Source organism: Phasianus colchicus, chromosome 7 (genome assembly GCF_987193195.1).
Source record: "Phasianus colchicus chromosome 7, bPhaCol1.hap1.1, whole genome shotgun sequence".
NCBI classification, from domain to species: Eukaryota; Metazoa; Chordata; class Aves; order Galliformes; family Phasianidae; genus Phasianus; species Phasianus colchicus.
In genome coordinates this window covers 23,524,699-23,550,273 of record NC_143442.1, presented here as the reverse complement: position 1 = coordinate 23,550,273, position 25,575 = coordinate 23,524,699, and the positions used below count along the sequence as shown (strand labels likewise).

The following is a 25,575-nucleotide window of genomic DNA, read 5'->3' as shown; positions in this document are numbered from 1 at the left end:
ACTTTGTGAACATCCAAAAATAAATGAGAATCCAGGATATACCTTTTCTTTGTGTGAAAACTGGAATACAGATCAGCTTTCTTTTCTGTGCTTATTCTTGGCTTGTTTTAAGAAAATTCATGCCGTTCTTTTTCTTCCTAAGAAAAATCCCATGTATTCAGTTCCTCTAAAAGGGCTCATTGCCAGAATTGAACTCTAGCAAAGAATGATTCACAGTCAGGACTGTCATGTGACCATTAGCAGTTGCCCCCATCTGATTGTAGCTGATGTGCTCAGAATTATAACTGATTTCTCTTACTTTGTGTATAGCTACATCAGCACATGGAGGTTTCACTTCTTTGTTTTCAAACCTTGAAATTCAAGACCAAACTGAGGCTGCACCTATGCTGTGTAATCAATATATGACATTATCTGCTGAATGTGTATTCTGCAGTTATCTTCACATAGCAGTTAACGTGGAGTTTTGAAGCTACATCAGTCTTGGAGTCGGGTTTTACAAGTGTTTGCTGAGCAATGAAGAATTTGGCAATGTAATAAAAATTTATAGTTTTGTCCTTTATCACTTCAGAAGACATCCTAGTGTTAGCTATTGAAATGATTTTGCATTGCAAATTCCTGATAGTTTAATTTACCTCTGAAAAACTGAACCTCAGCTGATACTAAGCTGTGTTGGTTGAAGACCTGCTGTGCAAGGAGCAAATGAAAAGGCAGAAGCAATCAATGCTTTGTTTGTTGCTTCTTGACTGTTATGTACAGCTCATGGTTTTTGTTTTTCATCTTTTGGTTTCCATCCGCGTTGCAACAAGAAGGCAAATCCTTTTTGGATTTAATCTCACAGTTAAGAGCTGTCTTAGTCTTCTGGCTTTCTATAAAACTGTGTGAAAAATAACTTCTGTGCATGTGTGTGTTTATATCCAAGTATGTGCATGCACAAAGGTGAAAAAGTGATATTATCCTTTAACGTGCACAGCTTACAAAGCAATCATTAATCTAAACATGCTTTTTTATTTACAAAAAAAGTTTTCTGGTGTTGCCTTCCTTCGTAGGACAGTGACTTGAAGCAGTACTGGATGCCCGACAGCCAGTGCAAAGAGTGCTATGACTGTAGTGAGAAATTCACCACCTTCCGTAGGAGGCACCACTGTCGACTCTGTGGGCAGATCTTCTGTAGTAGATGCTGCAATCAAGAAATCCCTGGAAAATTCATGGGCTACACAGGTAGGATTTATTCACTGAGAAGTAGAACATTCTCTGTATGCTTTACTCTGTTTGTACTATTGCATTTCAGATTCTGACATCTCCTAGATAATGCCATACAGGTCTCTAACAGGCTCAGGAGTAATTTTAAGGGATGACAGCATCCAATTCTACCTTTTCTTGCGTGTGTTGTTGGGTTATGCCATGTCTGCTTATTTGTACCAACACTGTGATGGCAAAACAAGTATGGCCACTATGTAATAAGGATATTCACTTCAGAAAGTGGGCCATGTGCTCTAAATGGAGGGCAGGGGGAAACTCTGTCAAATGCTAATCACCAAACTGTAGATATCTCCTGATGAAAATTCCTAATTCCAGACATTGACTTGTATGGTCACATCTTACTAGCTATTATTGTACCTCTTTCTCCTAATTAATCTCTCTCCAACTGATCATTTGACTTGGAGAAGTTCCCTTGGTGCATAATTATCTGGGGTTTTGCTCTTTAAGGGAATAAGAGAACTAGACTTTAACATGCAAAGATGTTTTGAAACAGGAAATCCTTCTTTTTCTCACAACTGCACACCTAATCCTAAAGGAAGGCATACTCTTTGTTCCTGTTCACTTAGACTGTCTGGTTCCTCTATTTGTAGGGGATCTCCGAGCCTGTACTTACTGCCGCAAAATAGCCTTAAGCTATGCACACTCCACAGATAGCAATTCCATTGGAGAAGATTTAAATGCTCTGTCAGATTCTGCGTGTTCAGTGTCAGTGTTGGATCCTGGTGAGCCTCGCACTCCAGTTGGGAGCCGTAAAGCTAGCCGCAACATCTTTCTGGAGGAAGATCTAACCTGGCAAAGGTAAGGTGAATGGCTTTTTGTTGAGTTCTAGAGCCTTAAACGTGTTTTCAGGCTGTCACGTGCTGAGACAAAAGCTGCTGGTTTAGGAGCATGTAAAATTAGAACAGGATTCTAATCCTGTGCTTGGTTTTCACATTCTTCTCATCAAATTGAAATATGGAAACTTTTCTGGTGAAGTTTTAAATTATTTGATATTATGTGATTTCTGTATGTGGAGTAGTTTTCATCAGAAGAAAAGCTGGGAATTCAATCTCTTCCCTAAATACCGTATGTAGAATAAGGCTGTCTCCTCCTCTCATGTGCAGCAAAGAAGTGAGAAAGGTATTTAGGAGGTGCTGCTGTATTTGCTTGTCTGATGGTATTCTAATCTTTGAACAGTTGAAACAGAAGCAAGCCTTCCTACCTCAACTAACTTGAATTGTCATTTCTTTTAAAAGTCAAGGAGTAGAGTATTCTGGGCAAGTACAGCAACTCAGATAAAGTGGTATTGTGTACATTTTCTCAATAAGACCATTTATTGTGTTGGTAACATATCTACATTTCAGAGCACAACCAGTACAGTTGTTGTAGGTGGGAGTGTAGTGACTTGTATCTCATAGCTCTGCAAGTAGGAATTAATGTTTTAGGTGTTTGTGCATCTGCTCTCCTTCCTTCTGGACTGAAGAGAAACAGGGCAGAGGTGACAGTGTAAAACAATTACAGAAGCTTTTTTGCATCTTGATATGAGCTATTTAGTAGTAGATATAGATATCATTGTATTGCAAAGATGATGTGTTGGAGATAGTGCTTTGCAGGTAGAGGCATTGCCCTGAATAGCAAGTAAATAAAAAGGGGAGAAACCTGTATGAAAGGGATATAGGAAAAGAGGGCATATTGATGTGAGAGGTGGGGGTTGAGCAGAACATGAGCCTGAGAGTACAAGTCTTAAGTGCTGTTGCCCTGATTTCACTGTCCTACAGATGGGGAAGGATTTCCCTATTATCTCACTGATTTAACTATAGTGGATGTGAAGGTAACATTATGATGAACTGTACTTGAATTGGAACTGTTCTGATATTACTGCATGTGCCGGGTATCTCAAACATCTGTAACACATCCCTTTCTCCTACAGTTTGATTCACCCAGACTCTTCAACTGCAACGCTGTCTGCACGCCTTGGATCTGTCCAGGAGGATGCAGGGAAGTCTCCAGCTAGGAACAGGTAAACTAATAATATCTGCATATTTCCTGTTCTGGGTGCACTCATTGCATGCTCTTCACTGTAAAGCCTATATTCTGCATTTTGTTTTTACTGAGCATGCTATTTCATTTCTAAAATGAGATTCTTTGGGCTAAAAGACCACTTAGGTACATGTTTCTGCTAATAAATGTACTACTTTGAGGATCCTGTAGTTTGCTACTGAGTAATTCAAATGGAGATGGTGGTAAAGAGGAAATAAAAGAAAGGAAATGGCTAAGAAAGGGAGGGTTCCAAGGCAGCTGAACAAAAGGGAGTAGCACAGAGATGTGGTACTGGAGGCAAAGTCTGAGGTCAAGAAGGGGCAGAGATGTGGGTTTTTTTCCTGTTGTTTTTGTTTTATGTTGTTTCCCACCTCCCAGTCTCTTTGCTGATCCACTAAATATAATCTTGTTAAAGTTACCTGGTTTTCTTAGGCCAAAGTCTCATCGTAGATCTTTATGCAATTCTGGAATGAATTTGAAATGTTTATGAGAGCTTTTGTATAACTTGTGAATGCTTGAGCTTAATCCTTTTAAATAGTCTGGCATAAGAAGAAGTAGTAATTCCTATTTCACAGTGTACACACACGCTTCTGCTGTGTTTCTAGTTAAATACTTTCATTGTATTTAAATTGGGGAAATAAAGATGAGGCAAAGATATGAGGAGCAGAGCAAAGATGATCCAGATTTCAGTGTTGGAGCCAGGAGACTTTCATCAACTTGTTTGCATTGGTGTTCCATGAATACAGAATGTGAAGTGGTTTGGAAGGTTCTGGCAGGGACAGCAAGGACTTGAGAACTCAGCTGGGAAGGATGCTGGATGTGCCTTTCAGGGAATGGACTACTTCACATCTTTATCTTCTGTGTGATGGGGGCAGTTAAGAGGAAGCAAACACTGACTGTACCTCTGAGGGGTGAAGATCTCACCTAGGGGGAATAAAATTTGGTGAATAACCTAGTACCAGGATGTCAGTTCTGGGCAAACATGACAGGGATCCAGAGTTAAAAGTTCAGTGGTAAATTTCTTCAGTGATGTCAAGAGACCTTGAGGATGTTGTTCTGCTTCCTGTGCGAGTTGACATTGTCTACTTCAAAAGTTTTTGGTGTTTGTTCACACATGTAGTGAAGGAGGAAGTTTCTAAGCTGGTTCTGACAGGACCAAACTGTTAGTTCAAGTTAACTTGCTCTGCCTTTTCATGACCTCACTGTGGTATTTAGCCCTCTGAGCTCACATTTGAGGAGTAATGATCAGATATAACTCACTTCTGCCAAAACTCTGAATATGTAGAAAATAAATTGTGAGGTTTTTATTTGAAGAGAGTTTCTGTCGTTTGTAACTCTATTCACAGAATGTAATCTGAGGGCTGAGCAATACTAGCTTTTAGATCTTCTCAATGCAGCTTTAGGTATTTGTTTGAGGCAAGATTAACCATACTTCTTTCTAGATGACAAATACCAAAGAAGGTGCAGGCTGGGTACATCCAAATGCAATTAACAGAAGTTACCTTCTGTTTTCCGTCTGTGAATGAGAGAGATGTGACATTGTTTCTCAAATTAACAGAGGGAGGAAGTACGTCAGTTAAATGTTGCAGAGGATTAAAACTTTTCTGTGGATTCTTTTAAAGGATAGAGGTTGTCATTGCAACATCTCCCTCTGTTTTAAGACTAGCCAAATACATTTGAGTTCTGGGCATTACTGGTGTTGGTAAGGACATAGATATAAAACGTAGTGTGACTATTCTAGCTCTTGCTTTGTATCATTTTACATAAATTAAAAATCCCTGCTGCTTACAGATAGGTAGCACAGTTAAAGTAGAAACAACTGAATTGTGGACTTTAATGTCAATCTCATATTCCACGTAAGAATGCCTTCTGTAAAGCTGCATTATTCTGCCTGGCTGATATATCAATTCGCGTTCTTTTCAAGTTACAGCATCTGAACAGTAGAAGACTGACAGAGTTCTAACTTGCTTTGAACGCCTAGGATAGAAAATGTTTGCTATCATGCCTTAGTGTATACAGATACAGTGCCAAGATACTTTCCTTTTGATTCTGCATAAATGACTAAAATGGACTCCTGTTCAAGAAAAAGAGCAGGAAAAAGTAGTGATTTTGTGCCTATAGTACATTCAATTCCTACTTCCTTGCAGTAATTCAGCTTTAGTTTTTTGCACTTGGGATTAGCGACATCATCCTTTGAGAACTCTTGGGAAAAGTCATTGTGACTGTTAATAGAGCTTGCTAATTGGTTATCTGATTTTCATTCCAAAGAGTAAGAGCTGGCAACAGCTCTCACCACTGAGGCTGCTGCAAGCCTCTTGGATCAGGGCAGCATCGAAATTCTGATCTTCCTTGTTGTTGTGTGCAGAAACATTGCCTGTGTGCACTCCTTATGGCACTGTTAGCATTCCTAGCTTATACTGCATATATACAGCTGCTGTGAAATGGGAAGAGTTTGTACTCTGTTTATTCAGAGGCTGTAGCAAGGGGGGCATTGGAGCAGAATTATTTGGAAAATGTATTTGCATTTGTAGCTTTGCAATGATTATTGCAAAATGATATGTTTGTATTGGAGTAGCCTGGATTTCCTAACAGTTGGGCTGAGATCAGGCGAATGCTCTATATCACAATACAAGGGAAAATGGCCAACTGGAGAGACCTCCAAGTCCAGCAGACAGATCAACTTTTAAAATTCTTTCCACTGCAAACTGGACAACACCAATGGAAGTGTATATATTTCAGAGATGTGAAGAGGAGAAATTTTGAATCGTTCAAGGGTAGGGAGAATCTCAGTGCCTTGTAGCAAGGATCTCCTGGTAACTGCCCTTACTGGCATCTGCCTTGCTTCCAAAGTGCTGGACCTCCTAATTATCCAGCTTCTCATGCCTTTCCTACTCTATTCAAATGCAGGCATATAAGAATTGCTGAACTTAGCTATAACTGCTTTTTACAAAGGGCTTTACAAAAGTTTTCATTTTACTAAGATGTTCCACCTCAATACACTTACTTCCTTACATCCTTTCTTTTCCTTTGACTGGGAGGTAAAAAGGGGGGCCTTGGTCAATAAGTCTGTATTGAGGAGTATGAACAGCATCAAAGACTTAAGTTCTTCCTTAGCATGCCACAAGATCACTGTGTGCTCTGCTGAAGCACTACACAATGAACACTTACAATTCCATCCTTCTCTCCTGCACTCCAGATCAGCCAGCATCACTAACCTGTCGCTGGATCGGTCGGGTTCACCGATGGTGCCTTCCTATGAGACATCCGTCAGCCCCCAGGCCAGTCGCACACACATGAAGGCAGAGACCAGCGAGGATGAGCGTAAAATCCTTCTGGTACCTTTCAGGCTTCTGTTTGTCGTGCTCTGTGAAAGCAATGAAGTTTGGCTTCCTTGTGTCGTGCAGTGGGAGTATCTTGCTGCCTTTCAAGGATTTTATTTGAGTATTCTTGCCTAGACTGCTCCTCCAGGCTCCTCCAGGGATGGAGAACATTGACACTGCTTTGGGCTCTTCCTGAAATCATATGTGGTATTTGCATAAATATATGTAGATTTTTAGTCTCAGGGAATTTTTTACTCTGTGGAGTCATGTATGGTAAATCTGTGTGTATTATACTTGCCACAGTTGCAGTTGTAACCAAGTGGTCTGATTCTGTCTTTTTCCAAGTTCAGATTTTCCCCTTCTTAGGCTACTTAAGAGGGAACTCTAAATGGCTATTTCAAAATGTTTCTCTGATGAATGAGTTAAAGCTGCTGCAGCTTATTGGACCGAAATGTAACTTGACCCCTCCCCTTGTTTGCAGAATAAATGTTAATATTTTTTGAAAGATTGTGACGTACTTTTTCAAGGAAAAATCAATGTGTAACTGAATGTTCTAAGTAGTCCTGTTATCCTCTTCTTGCTGAGTGGAGTATTGTAGGTAGCAGTTACTGTACAACGTTAAGTAGAAAACGGTGCTTCTTTTTGTGGTGGAGAGACAGGTTTCCAACAACTGGGGCAAAATCCATTGGAGAAAAGGAGAGTGCTTTTCACATTCAAAGACTGAAAATTACTTTTCATTGCCATATTTAAAATCAGGAAGAACATTACCTTTTATATTGTCAGGAATTTGCCAGATATCAGCAGAATGCAAGTAAATCAAAACACTCCAGTCCCTGCTTGGTTATACAGCTCTGTAAATGGACAGTCATGTGAGAGAGAAGCATTTTCAAGGCATGTCTTTACACCTCCCTGCCCCATGCATGTTAGTGCAGAAACAGTAAAATCTAAAACGCTATGAATGCAAGTTGAAGAAGGATGATTAAGTCCTAGTGCACTTCAGCTTCATGTTTAATTTTTTGGCCAGTTTTCTTCTTTGGGGAAGAAGGGGCTTGTTAGTATAACTTCTTTTCATGTGAGTACAGAAGATGCAGTGTTATTGTAGGTTTTGCTGGCAATTCCTGCCTTTTGTTTCTTGTTTTTAGTATGTGGAGCTGACTGTATCAGACAGTAATTGAAACATTCACGTACTGCATTCAGAAGACTCATGAGCTTTGCTTATGAAACAGAGTAGGGGAAGATATACATACATGGAGTAAACACATACTTCTCTGAATTGGTGGTAAAAATCCTTGAGTTGAAAAAGTTTGCTGTGTTTTGCCAGTTTGTTCAGTTTCCTGAACTCGCCATGTGAGTTAAAGCAAAAATATAAGGCTGATAAATTGTTCAATTGCCACTTGCATCAAATCTTATGATCCTGTGGTGTGTTCATTAGCTGATCTATTTGACATTATACTTGGTGTGGCAGTGGAGCTGCTGATGTTGATGCTAGGATGATGCCTAGGGCAGCCAGTGCTGAAGGTAATAGCAGAAAGGCAGCCCAGTAACAGAAGCAGAATAAAACATTTAGATCTCAGAGCATCCTTGGGAAGGCGGAATGAGGTAGATCTGGCAATTAACTAGAAAGCTGAAATTGGTTAAAAGTTGCATTAAAGCTCTTCTGTTGTTGTTGTACAAAGGTGGAATGAGTGAAGTGTTTGAAAAAGTGAGCTGCAGTGGCTCTTCTCCATCCCTTGCTGTGTTCTGTTGCTTTCAAAATAATACCTGGTTATTTTCCAGGTTGTTCCAACTCAGCAACAATAGGTTGTGCTGTGCAGAGCCGAGGTGCATGTGGAGAGCAAAAGGGCCTAGGTAGCAAGCTGACATTTGAGTTTGAATGGGGCATAACCAAAGCAAGATTTGACGTATGTGCTTAGCAGGCCTTGAAACAAGATCAGGGCATGATGGAACACATGAAGTGTTCCAAGTGGTGGGAAGAAAATACTTAAAGCTTCCAAGAAGGTTAACTAAGTTGGGCAGGGGACACAACTTCTTCTGTTTAGTGGCTGAAGCTAGCAATGTCTAAAGTATTTATTTTTATATATATACATACATACATATATATATGTATATATGTATGTATGTATATATATGGCAGTGTGTATTGAAGTGTCGAGAACCTGCTTTAATTGGGCTGGGTGCTTCATAATGAGATGAACAAAGAATGTGTAGGGAAAAAAAACTCTTCCAAAGGATGAATTTTCCTTGATCTCATATGCACCACCTGAGTTTGAGACTAAGGTGCAAGAGAGCAGTAGTGAAAGCATAAGTATATTGCAGGTGGTAGAAAAGTTTGCTCCATTAAAACCCTAAGCCCCTTAACTCTGAATGTAACTGTCTTGTTTCTTCTTTGTTCCCAATTTATATAAAGGAAGGTTGTAAGGAGCTGATCCTATGTTTGTCTGCTGTTTTTTTTGCACCTTCATGTAAATTAAGCAGAATGGCTTAGATTTTTGTACCTGTTTCTAGAGGGTACTTGATTGAGAGTCTGGTTTGAGGACCCAGGCTGATGCTCTTGAAACCAGTGCTGAGGTCTGACTACTAAATAACTTTATCTCCCTGCCCAGGACTCAGTCCAGCTGAAAGATCTGTGGAAGAAAATTTGCCATCACAATAGTGGGATGGAGTTCCAAGACCATCGCTACTGGCTGCGAACACATCCCAACTGCATTGTGGGAAAAGAGCTGGTGAACTGGCTCATCAGAAATGGACACATAACCACAAGGTAACCCTAATGCTTTAGGGTGACAGGTGTCTTCTCACTCTGTGGCAGAATGTTGTGAGTTTTAGCTAACGTGGGGTAACTTCGATTCCAGAGAGAGACCCCTTTGCAAGAAAGCAAGAAAGAAGAGTATCAGAATTTTGTTTCTTTGCTGCCTGCGAGTATGATTCTGATTCCCCATGGTCCCCCAGAAAAGGGCATGGGGCACACTGGTTCAAGAGCTGGTGTGAGTGGCAGTGTATGGGACAGTTACCACTCAAACGGGCAGAGAACAGTGATTGTATTGCAAAGACTCTCCTAAAAAATGTTTTTCAGACCTGTGCTCTATTTTGGTAAATAGAATGCAATTCGCAGGGTCACCAAGCTACATGTGTTTTGGATATGTTTGCAAAGGTTCCTGCTTTGTAACATAGAGGTGTGTTCTCCCAGCTTTACAAGGGAGTTTTTGGCCACACAAACCATTTCCTTGTTGATAAGAAGGGAAAAAAATTCATTTCAATCTTTACAAGCCTAGGAGAAAGCAGACGGCTGAGTTCACTGATATTCCAAAGAATGAGTCTGCCTTGGGGTCAGAGATCACTATTAGTGTTTTCAGCTAAATTTTTCATGGAACTGGTTGACTTTTAACACTGTTAATAAGAATAAAGAATCAGAAGTGTTTCACTATGCAAGAGGGAGATAAAACTAAGATTGCTTTCATATTTACAGAGCCAGTGTCCTTACTTAGCAGAGATGTTCAATATGTGCAACTCAAGCTAAAGATATTGGAGGAGTACCAACAGTATATCTTGTCCATTGGACATCTCAGTTTTAAAGCTCTGGCAGTCTCTTCATCTAAGTCCAAACTTGAATCATTACACTCTGCCCCTCTGCAGTATTTGAAGAAGTGTCTAGTTAAGTATGGGAGTGGAATACAGAGAAGTGCAAAGTCATAGCAAATGACATTTTCCTCTTGTACCATGTTTGTACCATAAACTGCGTGTTTAAAAACAGAAAACTGTCACTGGTCTCATGCTTCCAGGGTTCAAGCCATTGCTATTGGGCAAGCACTAGTCGATGGACGCTGGCTAGATTGCGTCAGTCATCATGATCAGCTCTTCAGAGACGAGTATGCCCTGTACCGACCATTACAGGTAAAAGGGTGAACCTGACTCGAGGGAGAAGGGGAGTAGGAGTGTTATGATTCTTATTGCTTTTGACTGCTCACTAGAATATCTTAAAATTATTATCTCTGCAGCCATTGTGTGTTCTCTAAATAAGCTTTCCTGTATAGAGGAGTCCGCACCTTTTTCCTTAGTGGCTAAAAGCCTGAAGAAGCTGCATTTGCCAGAAAGCTTTGGAGCTTTGCTTTGTGGAGTATGAATTGCTGCATTTAGTGCTGTCTGCAGAAAAGGAAAGGATCTCCAGTTTAGGCCAATACCTCTCATGGTGGGCATCTTCCAGATGCCTTATAATGCCACAGTCAGTGCTGTTGGCAACTGTGCCGTATATAACGTGCATAGTCTAGTGTCTGTTATGCAATTACTGGTACTGAGCTTTAAACATTTCCCGAGTATTTTGGATATACTATGTTTGAACATAAGATAACCTCCTGATCTCTAGTGATGGCAGCAGTAAGGAATTTAGTACCATAACCATGTGATGCAAGACTGGGAGGGAGTCTCTGTCCAGCTTTCCAGATTGGGCTGGCTAGCTGAGAAAAAGTCAAGAAACCACTGACCAGAGATGCTATCCTACTGTATTTCATTGCAATGAAACATGCACTTAGTTATGAGTCTTCTATGTTCTTCAGCTTCTCACAAGGCAGAATGGCTCAGCTGTCCTATGCACAGAAAGCTTACAGCTAGTAGCTTCATGTTTTCATTGTGTGTTTCAGCTCTTGGCCACGGTATTTCAGTTTGCTAGTAAAGCATACCCTTAACTAGCAAACACTTGTGGGTCTGTGTTTGTAACTGTTTGCAAGGAAATCATGTTATTCCAGGTTTAAAGCCATTTCTCATCAGCCGAAAGCTCTATATGATCACTTTTCTCCCAGCTTAAACAAGATTCAGGAGAAACAGTTGCTTGTTGCACTTGCTGTAACCAAAGGAGTGATAATGAGAATTTATACTTTAGGTTTATGTAGACATCAGAATGGCTAATTGTAATTGCTTAGATTCTCTCTGGGTTACTTGGCACTATACCCAGGCTTTGTTTTGACCCAGTAGCTCCAGACAGAGCCTGACTTGTGAGTGAAGCTTAGAGTTGCTCTTTTTGGTCAGCCACAGAATTGACTTTGTCTACACCAAAAGCTGCCTGAATCTGAGCACAGAATATGGCTATCATCCACTTCTTTTGGAGAGAACAAGTGTTTAAAACTGCTTCCCTGCGTTTGGTTACAGAAAATGTGCAGCAGAATGAACCTGTCACTTAGCCACAACTTGTACGGAAGTGTGGAGGAAGAAGAAACTAAGCGTTATGAGAAGTGAAAAGAAATGCTCGTTTCTTGTTCCAGACAGTTCCTATTTTGTGCTGGGGGAGTGGTTTTTATGACTAATTCATCTCAGGCCACCGAGAGCATCCTCTGAATTTTAAAATGTCTGATTTGTGTTTGTGACAGGCTGCTTAATAAATACGCTGAGATCAGCAGAGCTGCATTTTAACACTCTTTTTTCTTGCCTACTAGAGCACAGAGTTTTCGGAAACCCCCTCTCCAGACAGTGACTCCGTAAACTCAGTAGAGGGGCACTCAGAGCCATCCTGGTTCAAAGACATCAAATTTGATGACAGTGACACAGAGCAGATTGCTGATGAAGGAGAAGATAACTTGGCCAGTGAGTTTCATCTAAGTCTTGTTCTCAATTTGTCTTCTTCCCTGTTATCTCTAGTCCTTCAGGACACAGTAGTTTAACCATGTCTTGCTTTACTTGTGTGTATGTGTGCATGCGGCTGTAAGGATGTAAGCAAACAATACCTAGCTAGTCTTCCTTTGTCTTCTGATGGCATTTTGTTTTTACTGGAACTGATAAAGCTTCATACTTGTAGTGGACGGAAAAACGTGTAAATTGCCTTCTCTTTCTCAGACAGACTTCTGCTTGACTTTGGTCCTATAGTAATGCACTAAAGAATGCTGACTCAATATGTCAGCATGCACAGATCAAGATAAGAACTATGAAAATACTGTTTTCCTGTAGTATTTCACACTGGTCTTTATGTATTAAAGACAATTTTTCTCCTCTCCGATACCCTCATGATACCCATTTGAACCCTTCTCCTCCCTGTATCTTCCCCCTTACCAACACTAAAAGACTCCGCCAGCCCTAGCAAGCGCACTTCAGTCAGCAGCTTCCAGTCCACAATGGACAGTGATTCAGCCGCCTCCATCAGCCTGAACGTGGAGATGGACAACGTGAACTTCCATATCAAGAAGCACTCCAAGTACCCACATGTGCCCCCTCACCCTGCCGACCAAAAAGGTACGAGGTAGTCACCGGCTGGAGTTGCACATGATGGAGAGCTGGGTCCTAATAACACTGACCTGTTTGGATGCTACTTGAGTAGCTGTCTTACAGAGGGAGACGTGCGATATGTAGCTGGCACTCGTGTGCAGTGCAGATATGCTTGCCTCTGAAGAGGCTCAGTAGTCCCACTGAACCGACTTCTCTGCAGCGTGTGTAACTTCCTCTGTGACTTTCTCTTTTCAGCTGAAATGAGATGTCCTGCTGTATGCACATAACAGAGTGTACCTACACATACAGTTTCTGCCTAACTGGGATGAAAAAGTAGTCCATGAATAAACTGGTTTAATACTCGTCTTTCTCAGTTTAAGGTGAAACGGAAAAAAAGCAAGCAGAAGAACAATGAACAAAATTAACTTGATGAGCTTTCTGCTGGCTTCTAATCCTACCTTACGTTTATGTTTGGCAGAAAAACAGTCATACTGATACGTGGTAGGCCAAATTTGATCTATGTATGTTACAGATAATTGGGACTTGTAGTGAATTCATCCTTTCTTGGAGTTTTAGCAGAGCTCTTCTGTTGGCGTGGCTCAGTATACAAGATTTACCTTTATTCTTGCATGTGAATTGCAATCTCTAAAACTGAAGTGATAGCTAAGGAGAGGTGGGGAGGAGGACTGGCTACAGCTGACTTCCAAAGTGTGTTAGATAATGGAGGGACAGTGAGGCAAATTAGAGGGAGCATTTGTCATTACCTACTGTAACTATTATTTGCTAAAAACATTTACAGAAACAAATCTATGCTTTCTTCTGCTCACCTCAAAGAGGGGTAGAGTTTGAAATTCAAGTTTGACTGTGGTTTTTAACGGGAAGATTGTCAGCACTACTGACACCAATTTGTTAATGTTTCTTTTAGTCTTGTTTCCAGCTCATTCCCTAATCAAATGAGAAGTTTATACTTCTGCAAGGGGAGGAGAGTTGTAGAAAGGGAGAAATTTATCAAAGAATTCTTAATTGGAAGGAGGGTTTTTTAAAGAGAGCTTGAATCAGGCCCAGGTGTGTTGCAGCATCCTAAGAGTTTACAGCTGTAGCAAGTTGATCTTTATTAACCTGTGCTGGTATTAAAACAGGCTGTAGTCAGCTTAGGCATAGGACAGTATTAGAAAACCTGTAGGGTGATAATTCTGGTTTCCTGTGCATCTCAGTTCTTACATGTAAATAGACTTTGTGTGATAAGGGAGAATGTAAGAGACCCTGCTTCCTCAGAAGCTGTCAGCTAAGTCAAGGTTTTTTAATAACCAGAAGTGAAGCTCTTGTAAAAAAAAAAAAAAAAGATTTTAATGATGGAGTGCTCATGGAAGATCATCAGAGAGGGCAACTAGTGATGGAAGTGAAAAGGGAATTCTGCTTTTAAATTATGTATAATGGCAGTACAGTGATATCTTGGGGTCTCTGCTGAGTAGTGTTTGTTAGCTGTTCCTGAAATGTGTGACCTTTTAACCAGGTTATTCTCTTAGGAGTATAGTTCATAGCAGAATACTTCCCTCTTTTAAGAGGGAAATGTACCTCAGTCATGTCAGTAAATTGTCCAGAACTGAGATAAGGTAGAGGTATGAGTCATTAAAACACATGGTGGAGAAATAAATATTTTCTTGCATTTTTTGAAAAAATCTGTTTCCTCTGCATATTCAGAAGACTTATTTCACATCTTTTATGTTTTCTAATAATGTCTGCATCATCAGAATCTTTATAGGAAAGATCTAACCAGGGTGCAATAAGTTAAAATGTCCACTGACATCCTGAGTAGCAAGATAAATTTCCTGGCAATAAGGAAACTGAAATTTCCTGGGTACTTAGATATTTGTTACAGAAGGACTTCAAAAATTAGATGTCACAAAGCTCTGCAGTGCACAGGGATGTACAATGTATGACTTCTTAAACTTTGTTCCAGAATGTATTAAAGTATGAGTGCAAGCAAAGGCTTTCACCCTGTGTTCTGATTGATCCTGGCCATTTTCTGCAAGATGCCTTCCAGGATGTTAGTGATTATCAGAGTGACACTGATCAGACAGAATTAGATGGTTAACCATTTTTCATTTTACTTAGAAGCTTATTCTACTAGAAGGCTGCTCTGAAATCAATTCCTCCTATTTTATTACGTTGGCCTGCAACGTCAGAGATGGATGTTGGTGTTACTATAGTAGAGGTTGAATCTTTTCACTAATATTCCGTGGCCTTTTGTTGCCATGTGACTGATGGTGGCAGAGGGACAGTCTGACAGAATGACATCTGACATGGAAGTGTGCATGAAGCAAAGATCTGTCATTGAATTCTTCCATGGTGGAAAAAAATGGCATACACTCAGATTTATCAAAGCTTGTTGAATGTTTGTGGAGATCAAACAGTGGATGTGAGCACAAAGAGGTGGTGGGTGTTGTGTTTCAGTAATGGTGACTGCGATTTGAAAGACAAGTCATATTCCAGATGGCCATGCAGATTTTTGAGTGTGGTATTCAGGATTTTGTTCATCACTAGTGAGAGTGCATAGCTACTGGTGGTGAGTATGTTGAAAAAGGTGTTCTGTAGCTGAGAAGTTGCCCTATCAAATAGTGTTATTGTGCTCTTTGTAGCAGTTGTAGTTTTCATGGAACTAAGTAGGAGGCATTGCTTTCAGAGTGACCTTTGTAACAGAGCACTGTAGCTATTTCATGACATTGGGTTTGTAGGTGTTAGAGATCAGTAACTTCCCTCTTCCAGGCAGATGTGTGGCTTGATTTTGTCTGAATTGTCCTGTGCTTAGACCAGGTGACTAAGCAGTGACTTAATTTTCTTTAGAAAGAAAAAAAGGAAACAGCTGAAGATGATACCCACATCTTGAAGTTATTCACTTCATTTCCTCACAGCTGAGTAAATTAGAGTCATTGGGGTCAGACTGAGGGGACAAAACATCAGTGCTAGAAGTGCAGGTTCAACATTGATCTAAGTGTTTAGCAGCTTTTTTCAAATGATAAAGAGAGATGCAATTTCCATTGGTTGTGGAGGTCAGCTGCTTTGAAGCAGTGGCCTATGATGAGCTAGCTGTGTTGTATAACAGCAGTTTGTATATAATCTGGGCCTAGTGGCAGGACATTTTATGATGTGAAAGGCTGACTAATGCCCAGTGTGCTCCCATGAAATTCTAGTGATTCTAAGCTAGCTGGCATGTAATATCTTAAAAATGAGTGTATGTGACTCACTTGTAATATCATCTACTCCCAGATAATGGTACTTTCTGGCATGAATCAAAATGGGAAACAAAGCAATATTGCTTTCTGCATTTAGATTGGATGAAGAGATTAGATGACTTAATTCATTTATTTTAAACATGGCTTTTAATTGCTATGCTTAAAAAGACACAATCATCAGCATAGAAAACTTTTCTGAATACCCTCAAAGCCAAACATCCTGGGAGGGCAGGTATTTTTGGTAGTTTTAGATGCTAGCATCTAGTTAGGAGAAGGAAGAGAAGAGAACTTTGTGTAATGACACAGTTCCTTATCACTATTGTTTGCCAAGGCTCAGAGTCCTGCTGTCAGAGCCCTTTTGGATACGTACTACAGTTTTTAGAGGCTGTCTCTGGATGTATGTGTGCTTTGTGTATCTAGAAAAAGATCAGCTGTGAGTTATGGCTGGTCTGTTTAGACGTATAGCAGATAAAACTATAGAATGTTTAAAATATCTACCGGTTAGTTTCCAGTGGAGACCTGCGAATCTCTGTATGTTGTGGTATTTGCTTCCAATAATGCTCTTGAATATTACACTTCTGGTTTTATATATTCTGTGTGTGGTGGTATTTTTTTGTTTGTTTGTTTGATGAGGGGGGAATGTAGGATAGTTAATTGACAGCTAACTGCTTGCAGATAGGGCTACAAAATATGCAACAGGATTCTCTGGGTTTTCTTGTCTCATCCCACCTCTGTAAGAAACGTCTATTAGCCACTCTCAGTGGCTCAAACTTGTATCTATGAGTGTGTCATCTCTCTGGCCTAGGAAGAGGTGTGGATTTCTTACCTTGTCAGAAACTTGTCTTGGAATAGAAATAGAAGGAAGCAAAGTTGCAGGATGTGAAACTCTATTGATGAGAAGTGTTCCCTATTTGAAGGTCTCACCTGCTTCTTTAGCTAGAGCAAAATCAAGGTTAATTTCAGCTGGTGATAACTGCTGCCTTGGCTGTGCCAGTCAGGTCTGTGTGACAGATCTAATTTCAGTGTGTTCACAATAAGAGCTTCTGCCCTGAGGCTGCTGTAAGGTTGAAAAGGACTGAGGTGTTGGTATGTGTGTACATGTGTAGGAACAGTCTGATATGACTTTCTCTAGCTAGTGGGGCTATGGGTGAATGCTGAAGGCGAGCCAACTTATAAGCAAGCTAGGGCTTGATCTAACACTAAATGCTTCATCTAAGTGAGAGGTGAAAGGAGTCTGCAAATAACTATTAAGCTGCAAGGGATACTTGCCCCTTCTTGTTCTGCCGTGTATGTTTGGTTCACTGATCATCTGTTGGGTATCTGATTTCCAGCTGGGTAACTGCGGACAAGCTTAGATGTTTGAAATACTGGCGTGTAAGGGGTCTCTTGAATGCTGCTGTTCAGAGGCTTTTGATTGCTTGTGTACTGTCTACTTCCTGTTGCTTTCTATTGGTGTCTGAAGCCATGCTTTGCATCATTTGTGGTGGCAAGTCTGGACCATTCTCAGGAAAGGTGATAGAGGTTTCACTTTGGCCTTGGGATCATCACAGTGTACAAGAAATTTGGCTACTGCTTGTTTTCCCATTGAAGTCCCTTTTTTTTTTGTAGAAACAGGTGAACTAAATAAATGCACAATAGGCCTCTGGAGAAAACAAAGGTTGTGCAGCTACAGAGCCTGCTTGAAATATTATTGATATTTTTTTGTTGATCCAGTAAGGTAAAGAGGTATAGCAGATAGAGCTTTGTCCTGTTTCCAAATGTGAATGATGATGTGTAACTCTCACTTTCCTCAGATACTGGAACTCTACCTTTTTGTGCCTGGATTCTTCAAAACACTTTAAACTATTTTAGGCTTGAGACTTCTCTCTCTCAAATGGCAGGCTGCCTTTTGTTCCCTTCACTGTGTAAGATAAATCTTATGGCTGATCTTTCACTGAGTCTGATAACACCAAAATATTTCATTGGAATGTGTGATCAAAATGCCTCCTGAAGCTGTATTTTTAGATGAGAATGTAGAGGTCATTCCCATGGTGTTTTTGCAGCTTGCCACAAATATATTCAGATTATTATTATTTTTTTATTTCTTCAAGTGTCAATAAGAAGAGCAGATTCTTAAATGTCAGTTCAGTCTGTGTTCATTTTTACTTTGTTTTCATGGTAATACAGTAATAGTTTTTTCTTGTCTTCCTAGAACTTATTGATAGAACGAGAACGAGAGGATATTCTTGTCTTGACCACTCATCAAGCTGTTGCTAAATTAGTGACTAAATGTTTAGATGAGTAATGCTGCTGCTTCTGGTGTGGGCGTGTACATCATAATTAAATGGGCACACCAGTGTAACCTGTCATTTGTCTCCGCCTATCTCCCTCTTCTCTCTTCTTTCAGAATACTTGAATCCTGACAACGGAGGGCAGCAGATGTTCTCTATAAGTGATGCTTTTATTAAAGGTAAGAGGAAAAATTTCAAGTGTTGCTGTTGTGTGCTATAATATACTGATGAAAATTCTTTATTACTCCTCTGATAGAGTGTTGACACTTTACGAACTGAAGTTAATTTGGGCAGAACTGGCATATAGGCTGTATTGTCATTTTTAAGCTTTTTCAAACTCAAATTCGTTCTCAAATTTCTTCATTCAAAATAACTCAATCTTTTAATTTTTTTAAAGTAAGTCTCAGTGGCAGGTTTTCACTTTTTGTTCATAATTTATCCACCCACAGACTTGTATAACAGTTCTAACTTTCTTTGCCAGCAAATGGAGATCTAATACAATGAATTACACTCCTACAGAGTAGTTCAAAGCTTCATCTCTTAAAACTTTCTGGGTTCCTTGTTACCAGCACTACTACTTCTGTAATGAAAGACCATCAGCCACAGTTCTGAGTTTTAAAACTGTGCCTTCCAATTTTGTAATCAGCTTTACTTGTGGGATTTTTTTTTTCCATTCGATGCTGTAGATTGTAGTGAGCTTAGAGGAGAAGAGGAAATAATTGGGGAAATCCTGGTGTCTGTGCATCCAGAAAAATGAAGTGTTTGGCTGAAATCATGCTTAGTTTTTAACTGAACTTCTGCAGTAGAGGGGGGAAGGGAAAAACCCTGCTTAACTTCTGCTATTCTATGCAGATGATTTTGAGTGTCTGGAAGAAGTAAATTGCTATTTTTGAAGTGTCTTTTTCAGTTGTCCTCTTCAGGTTATTGTATGAGGATTTTGCCTACAGATAATGCAATTATTTTTTGCTTGGACTCTGAAGGATTACATGCTTGCCAATGAGAAGTGGTATACTGCTAGCATGAATGATTTACAATAGTTAGCCATTATATAAAATTGAGGAAGTTCTAACTTGGAATATTGTAATGCCTGTGTGGGAAGTAGCTTCGTAACTCTTCCAAAGCACAGAAAAATGTAAAGATATAGCCTGTAATCCTAGTAATGCAAAACAAATAGAGAACAGTTTTGTGGATATGCTACACATTGCAGTGATTGAAAGTAGCAGTTGCTTCCTTCAAGCAGGAACTATTCTGCACAGCTGAAACTTGTTTACTGTTTCCAAAACCAGTAATGACTACAGTTTTTACTGACATTTAAACATTTGAACTGACATTTAAAAAAAAAAAAAAAGTGTGTCTAGTGGTTGCAGCTTTACTTCTCATCCTGTTTAACATAGTGGAGAGTACCTGTGTATGTGATGGTTAGGTGAAAAGGGATGAGAAGATGTGCTGAGTCTTGAAAATCTTGTGCCACTTTCTTTATGGGAAAACCTTAAGCTTGTGAGAGAAAATAGTTCTGTAGTGTTAAATATTGTGACATGGGCTAGATGAACCAGCTTGCTAGCAGCTCACTCTGCACCTGACTAGCAAAGTGGTGGTGTTTGAGATCTGACTACAGGTCACATCAGCGTTTTTTGGTAGCATAGTATTTTAAAATGTTTGGGAGGCATGTTAAGCAAGGCCTGTACCAAGATATTTTTGGAACTTGTGCTGCAGCCTGAATGGTGTAACTTGGTCTTTCTAGTGCAGGTAACTTGTATGTGTCTTCAAAGCAGTAGCTATCTGCAGATCGAATTATTGTGCCTTTAATCAATATTCTAAATTGAAAAGGCCTTGAATTTGTAAAATATTTAGAATTTAGTGCTTATTTATAGGCAAAACTGCAGTATAACTTTGTTTTTTTTTTTTCCTCTTGCCATAATTTTAATTCCAGGAGTGCAAACTATCTATTCTGTACTGGCAGCATGAGAATTTCAGTAACTCACTTTTCCTTTGCACACTTATTACTGTTACACTTAATATTGTTTATAGCATGTTACCATGACTCGTAGCTCAAACTCAGGCTTTCAAGAAGCTTAGTCTTATTCCCTAGTAAATTCTTTCCTTTTCAAAATAGTCTTTCAGCTGTGACCTTATATTAACAAGGTTGGCTTGTCTCTTGCAGAATCATTATTCAACAGAAGGGTGGAGGAGAAGTCCAAAGAACTCTTTTTCACACCACTAGGCTGGCACCACAGCAATCTGGATCTGCTGAGAGAAGAAAATGGGGAGAAACAAGCCATGGAAAGGCTGCTGTAAGAAAAACAAAACAAACAAAAAAAAAGAGTGTTCATATCTTGAGTAACAATTCTGGAAGCCTTCTTGTTCCACCAGTTTTTAGTGGGGCTCTGTCTTCTGTGGATATTTTTGCTCTTTTATGTAGGTTGCTCCAAAAGTAATGCCTCCTATTTATTTCTGTGGAAACTACAATGGATACAAAGAGAATGAAAATGTTATAAAACGAATTCTCAGCTACAAAGCACCATTTTTCAACATAGTCACCATCACTGGCCAATTAATGTTGATCGAGATTCTCTTCATTTTGTGGTGTGACAACTGTGCATGGCCATTTGGAACGTGACAATTGTTGCTACTGTTGAAATGCAGCACCCACCACCTCTTTGCACTCACATCCACTGTTTGGTCTCCACAAACATTCAGCAAGTGTCAGTGAATGCCATTTTTCCCCATGGAGGAATTCAATGACAGATCTTTGCTTCATACGCATTTCAGTGTCAGACGCCATTTTCTCTGCTGTTGTCTGTCTCATGGCAACAAAATGTCATGGAATATTGGTGGGAAGGTTCAGTCTCTACTGCTCTGTGACCAACATCTGTGTCTGACAATGTGGGTCAACATAATAGAATGAGAGGCGTTACTTTTGGAGCAGCGTATGTCTGCTCAAGTGGAAGAAAAGAGAGTTGACTGTAAAACTTTCTAAGGATCCATATCTTCAGATGACTTCCTGTTTTGTAAAATATTAAGTAATTAACTTTCAGAACATGACTTATTTTAAACTCAGCTCTGTATTTTTCTCACTACAAAATCTCTATATACAGCTCTGCTAACCACAACCACATGATGGCGCTGCTTCAGCAACTTCTGTACAATGAGTCACTGTCGCTGTCATGGAGGGATATCATTGTACCTGTGGTCTGTCAGGTCGTTCAAACTGTAAGGCCTGATGTCAAGAACAGAGATGATGACATGGATATCCGCCAGTTTGTCCACATCAAAAAAGTAAGTTTTTGACACTGAGTGTAGGGAAAGACAAAAGATGAAGCTTCTGGCAGCACCCATTGTTTGAAGGGAAGGTTTGTCACCCCACATGCTCAGCTTGTCCAGTGGTTTAATTGGTTATTCTGGCCTTTGAATAGTGTGAGGTTCTAGGAAAATTTGTACAGAAAGAGTTATGCTTTCTGCAAAAGGTGCTTTAATGCCCCGGAGCTGACCTGTTCTTTCAGGCTTTAGGCTGCAGAAATTAGAAAAGAACAGCACCTCTGTAATGACTTGCTTCCTTTCCTGGCTTCTGCTTGGTTTGTACTCAGATTATAGAGGTACTGAGCAGTGTATAAGTAGCTTGCAAAACTCTGTGTAGCAATCTATTGCCCTGCAACTTCCCATTATGGAGGATTTAACTTGCTGGATGTGAAGTACAATGACTTTTTTCCCAGAGGAAAACTTGATTGGTAGGAATGGTGCATCCAGTTTTACCAGGTGCCCCAGTGATGTCATTGTTGAACTGTAGGGCTGGAGTTGTGGCAGGCATAGCTTTTTCTTAGAAGCTGATGTGAAACTCACCTCCAGGATAGTAGTGTAACTGAAGCTCACAGGCTCAGGCTTATTTTTGCATAGTAGAAATTTGCCTTGGGAGGCCTCTTCTGTTTGGAAGCAAAGTAAAATATGGGGAGAGCCTTATATTACTCATGGCAATTCTGTAGCATCTCTTGAAGCAGAAACAACTGATGCTGCCTCTCTTGAAACTCAGTTTGAAAAAATCAGATGTTCAGAAATGAAAGCTCTTGTAGGTGTCTTCACATGCCAGTAAGAGAAACATCTTATTCAGGAACTTGTTTCATGTTGTCTCTTGCTCCTGTGGTTGGTTGTGACTGTAGGCACAGTACTCAAACATTGATGTTTGAGCAGTAGGTAGAAGTTTGTTTGTTCTCTTTTTTCATTATAACTCTTGTTTGTGACTAATAAAAATGGTGTGTGCAGAGGCATATGCTCCCCGTGGCCTGTAGAACTTGAGTTTCCTTATTACATTCCAGAGTATGTTTGATTTCATAAATATGTGTCTTTTAGGAGGAGCCTGGATGTCCTGGAACTTAACACCTGTTTTCATGCTTTTGTCCTTAGTTTCCATGATTTTGACAAAGAGTTTTGTGCCCAGCATGACAGTGTATGATCTTTAATCTGATAGCTAAGGATGTAGCCAAAGCTTGTATGCTAGCTACAGTGGCTGTTCTTTTAGGTTTACAATGTCTAAAAGTTATTGAAATGTCTAACAATATTAAAGCGTTCAACTTCCTTTGCTCTGTTAGATCCCAGGTGGAAAGAAGTTTGACTCCATGGTGGTGAATGGATTTGTATGCACTAAGAATGTTGCACACAAGAAGGTAACTTGAGTGATCAAGTGCTGGCAGTAGAATGTGCTGAAGGAAAGAAGTGTGCTGTGACTTACTTTTGTGTTATATGCTTCTCTCACCACTTTCTCCAGTTCATTCAGCTCAGGAGCAAGGAAGCATTTCTTTTCAAAGCTATTTTCTTTCAGATGAGAGATAAGTGGGACGGGGAAAAAAAATTCTCCCCTCATGCATTTGTAGCAAAATATCTTTTCCATCCCTTTCACTCCAGAGGCATCTAATGATAGTCTGAAGAAGAGGAGACTCAGGGAGACCTTACAGCTCTCTACAACTCCCTGAAAGGAAGTTGTGGTGAGGTGGGGGGGGGTCAGCCTCTGCTCCCACATAACTAGCAATAGGACTAGAGGGAATGGCCTCAAGTTATGTCAGGGGAGGTTCAGGTTGGATATTAGCAAAAATTTCTTCTCCAGAAGAGAGGCACAAGTACAGGAGTCACTGTCCCTGAAGAGGTGTTCAAGAAGTGTTTAGATGTTGTACTAAGGGACATGATTTAATGGGAAAATATTATCATTAGGTGGGCAGTTGGACTGGATGATCTTGGAGTTCTTTTCCTACCTTGGTGATTCTATGGCTGTCCCAAGTTCTGGACAGAAAAAAAGACCTTTATGGTCCTGATTTATGTGACAGTACGGTTAAGCGAATCTTTAAACAAGGCTAGAAGTCAAGATTGAAATGAGACACCTGGAGGATCTAAAGTATATCGAGACTTAATATGACTTAATGCTCTTGGAAGTGAGTGCAGAAACCTTCAGCATTGCAGTCTTGCTGGATGCTAGTTGTGAAATTCAAAACTCTGGGTGTAACGTAAGTAATAGATGGTGTGGGAAATAACAAAGAAATTTTGCTTAAATACAGTTGTGGGTAGTCTGATGTAGCTTTTTTCCCCTCTATATGCTTTTCCCTTCCGCCTATCTCTTTCTAAAAATTGTTTTGTGATTTTTTTTTTTTTTTTAGATGAACTCTTGCATAAAAAATCCCAAAATTCTTCTGCTGAAGTGCTCAATAGAGTACCTTTATAGAGAAGAAACAAAATTTACCTGCATAGACCCTATAGTACTTCAGGTAAGAGTATGCTTTTATTGGTTAGAATTCCTCAGGGTCTAGTGATTCAAACAAAAGAAGGTGATCAGTGCACACCTAGCTCTTCAATGTGTAAGGTGCACTTGAGTTAGTGGAATTGCACAGAAAATAAAGAGATTTCTTTTTGTAGTAGCTGACAAGGAACAGTTGTCCTAAATAGAGCATGAATTTATAGTCTTCTGCTGAGATTACAAGAGATTTATGAGAAGGCATCTGGAGTTGCACATATTGAGAGCAATTTTATGATCCTCACAATTAAATGTAGTAGTTCAGAAAACATTCCTAATTTTAGTGATGCACTGTATAAGAACCATACAATTTAGCAGCTCAGAGCTAGACATTGTTTAGGTGTGTAGAGAGGTATTAAATAAGTGGATATAGGCAAGATTTAGGTTGTACCCGTGTAACTTTTTTTGTCAGGCTTGAACAAATGAGACAACACCCAACCTAATAAAGTCGATGAACTACAAAATGTCACTTTGGAGCTTGTGCTCAGCCCCTGTGAACAGGGAGGTGCCTTGGGTATGAAAACACTGAAATAGGTGGACTTTTTGTTTAACATACTGCATGTCTGCCTGAGGATCAGTTTTCAGATCTTTTCCGGGATATTTGTAACACAGGCATTTTGTGCTTTACTGAGCTTGCATGCGATACCACTTCCATTTAGTGCTTAATGGTTTACAGGTATGAAAGGTTTAGCAGTAAAATTTCTCAGCACGATGAACTGTTTAACAGTAGAAATTTAAGCTGAGACCAGTCCTTGGAATGGGACAGAAGCATCTGCTATTCTTTATGACTTCTGGTTGCTGTGATGTTTCAATGCTTGCTTCAGAAATCGATCGTAAATATTTGTATTTCTGTGTTAAAGCTCTCTAGGGCTGAGAATACTACAGAAATACTAGGTCAGTTGAAGAAATCAGTTTCTATCAGTTGGCAAACGTTCTTGTGATGCCTTTCTTATGCCCACAACCTTTAAAACTTGACAGATGTGAGCCACAATAGCACATTTGAAAATACCTGGCTTCAGAAGCTGTACCTTCCCTTCAGCAGTGTAACTGATTAGTTCATGACTGCAGCCCTATTTTCTTTTTGTGCATGGTAGTGAGGGGAGATAGTGAAATGAAGCCAGACTATGGGCATGGCAACAAGAGCAGTTTTGCAGGTTTAAGAACTGAGGCTCTCAGGGTCTTGAAGAGATGCAGCATTTGTATACTGTGAGTGAATGGAAGCATCCCTATGTGACACTGCTTAACATTTGCATGTACCTGAAGGTGGAGAACATAATATTGCAAATTATTTTTGTTTAAAATGCTCTATTACTAGCACCTTTTGAACATAAGACATTTTCCATGGTGGGATTGTAAGGTACATACAGATTTATTTTTTTTCATAGAATCATGGAATTGCTTGGGTTTGAAGGAACCTTGAAGATCATCTACTTCCACTGCTCTGGACAGGGTTGCCAACCAGTAACTTAGACATTAAATGAGTCTGTCCAGAGCCCTAGGCAACCTGACTTTGAACG

General features: G+C 39.9%; 1 protein-coding gene across 9 annotated transcripts in view; it reads left to right on the top strand.

Moving 5' to 3' along the window:
• PIKFYVE (phosphoinositide kinase, FYVE-type zinc finger containing) overlaps positions 1–25,575 on the top strand; it is a 63,335-nt gene that overhangs the window by 10,805 nt on the left and 26,955 nt on the right. For 7 of the 9 annotated variants that reach the window (XM_090144128.1, XM_090144127.1, XM_090144129.1 and 4 more), the window contains 13 exons: positions 1,047–1,218; positions 1,851–2,058; positions 3,170–3,259; positions 6,476–6,614; positions 9,203–9,360; positions 10,379–10,490; positions 12,023–12,170; positions 12,645–12,812; positions 18,405–18,467; positions 20,450–20,579; positions 21,384–21,564; positions 22,869–22,943; positions 23,925–24,032. In XM_090144128.1, coding sequence (XP_090000254.1) covers positions 1,047–1,218; positions 1,851–2,058; positions 3,170–3,259; positions 6,476–6,614; positions 9,203–9,360; positions 10,379–10,490; positions 12,023–12,170; positions 12,645–12,812; positions 18,405–18,467; positions 20,450–20,579; positions 21,384–21,564; positions 22,869–22,943; positions 23,925–24,032 — 1,752 coding nt within the window. Of the gene's footprint in view, positions 1–1,046; positions 1,219–1,850; positions 2,059–3,169; positions 3,260–6,475; positions 6,615–9,202; positions 9,361–10,378; positions 10,491–12,022; positions 12,171–12,644; positions 12,824–18,404; positions 18,468–20,449; positions 20,580–21,383; positions 21,565–22,868; positions 22,944–23,924; positions 24,033–25,575 lie in introns of those variants that run through there. The other 2 variants (XM_090144132.1, XM_090144134.1) reach the window with 2 other exon arrangements.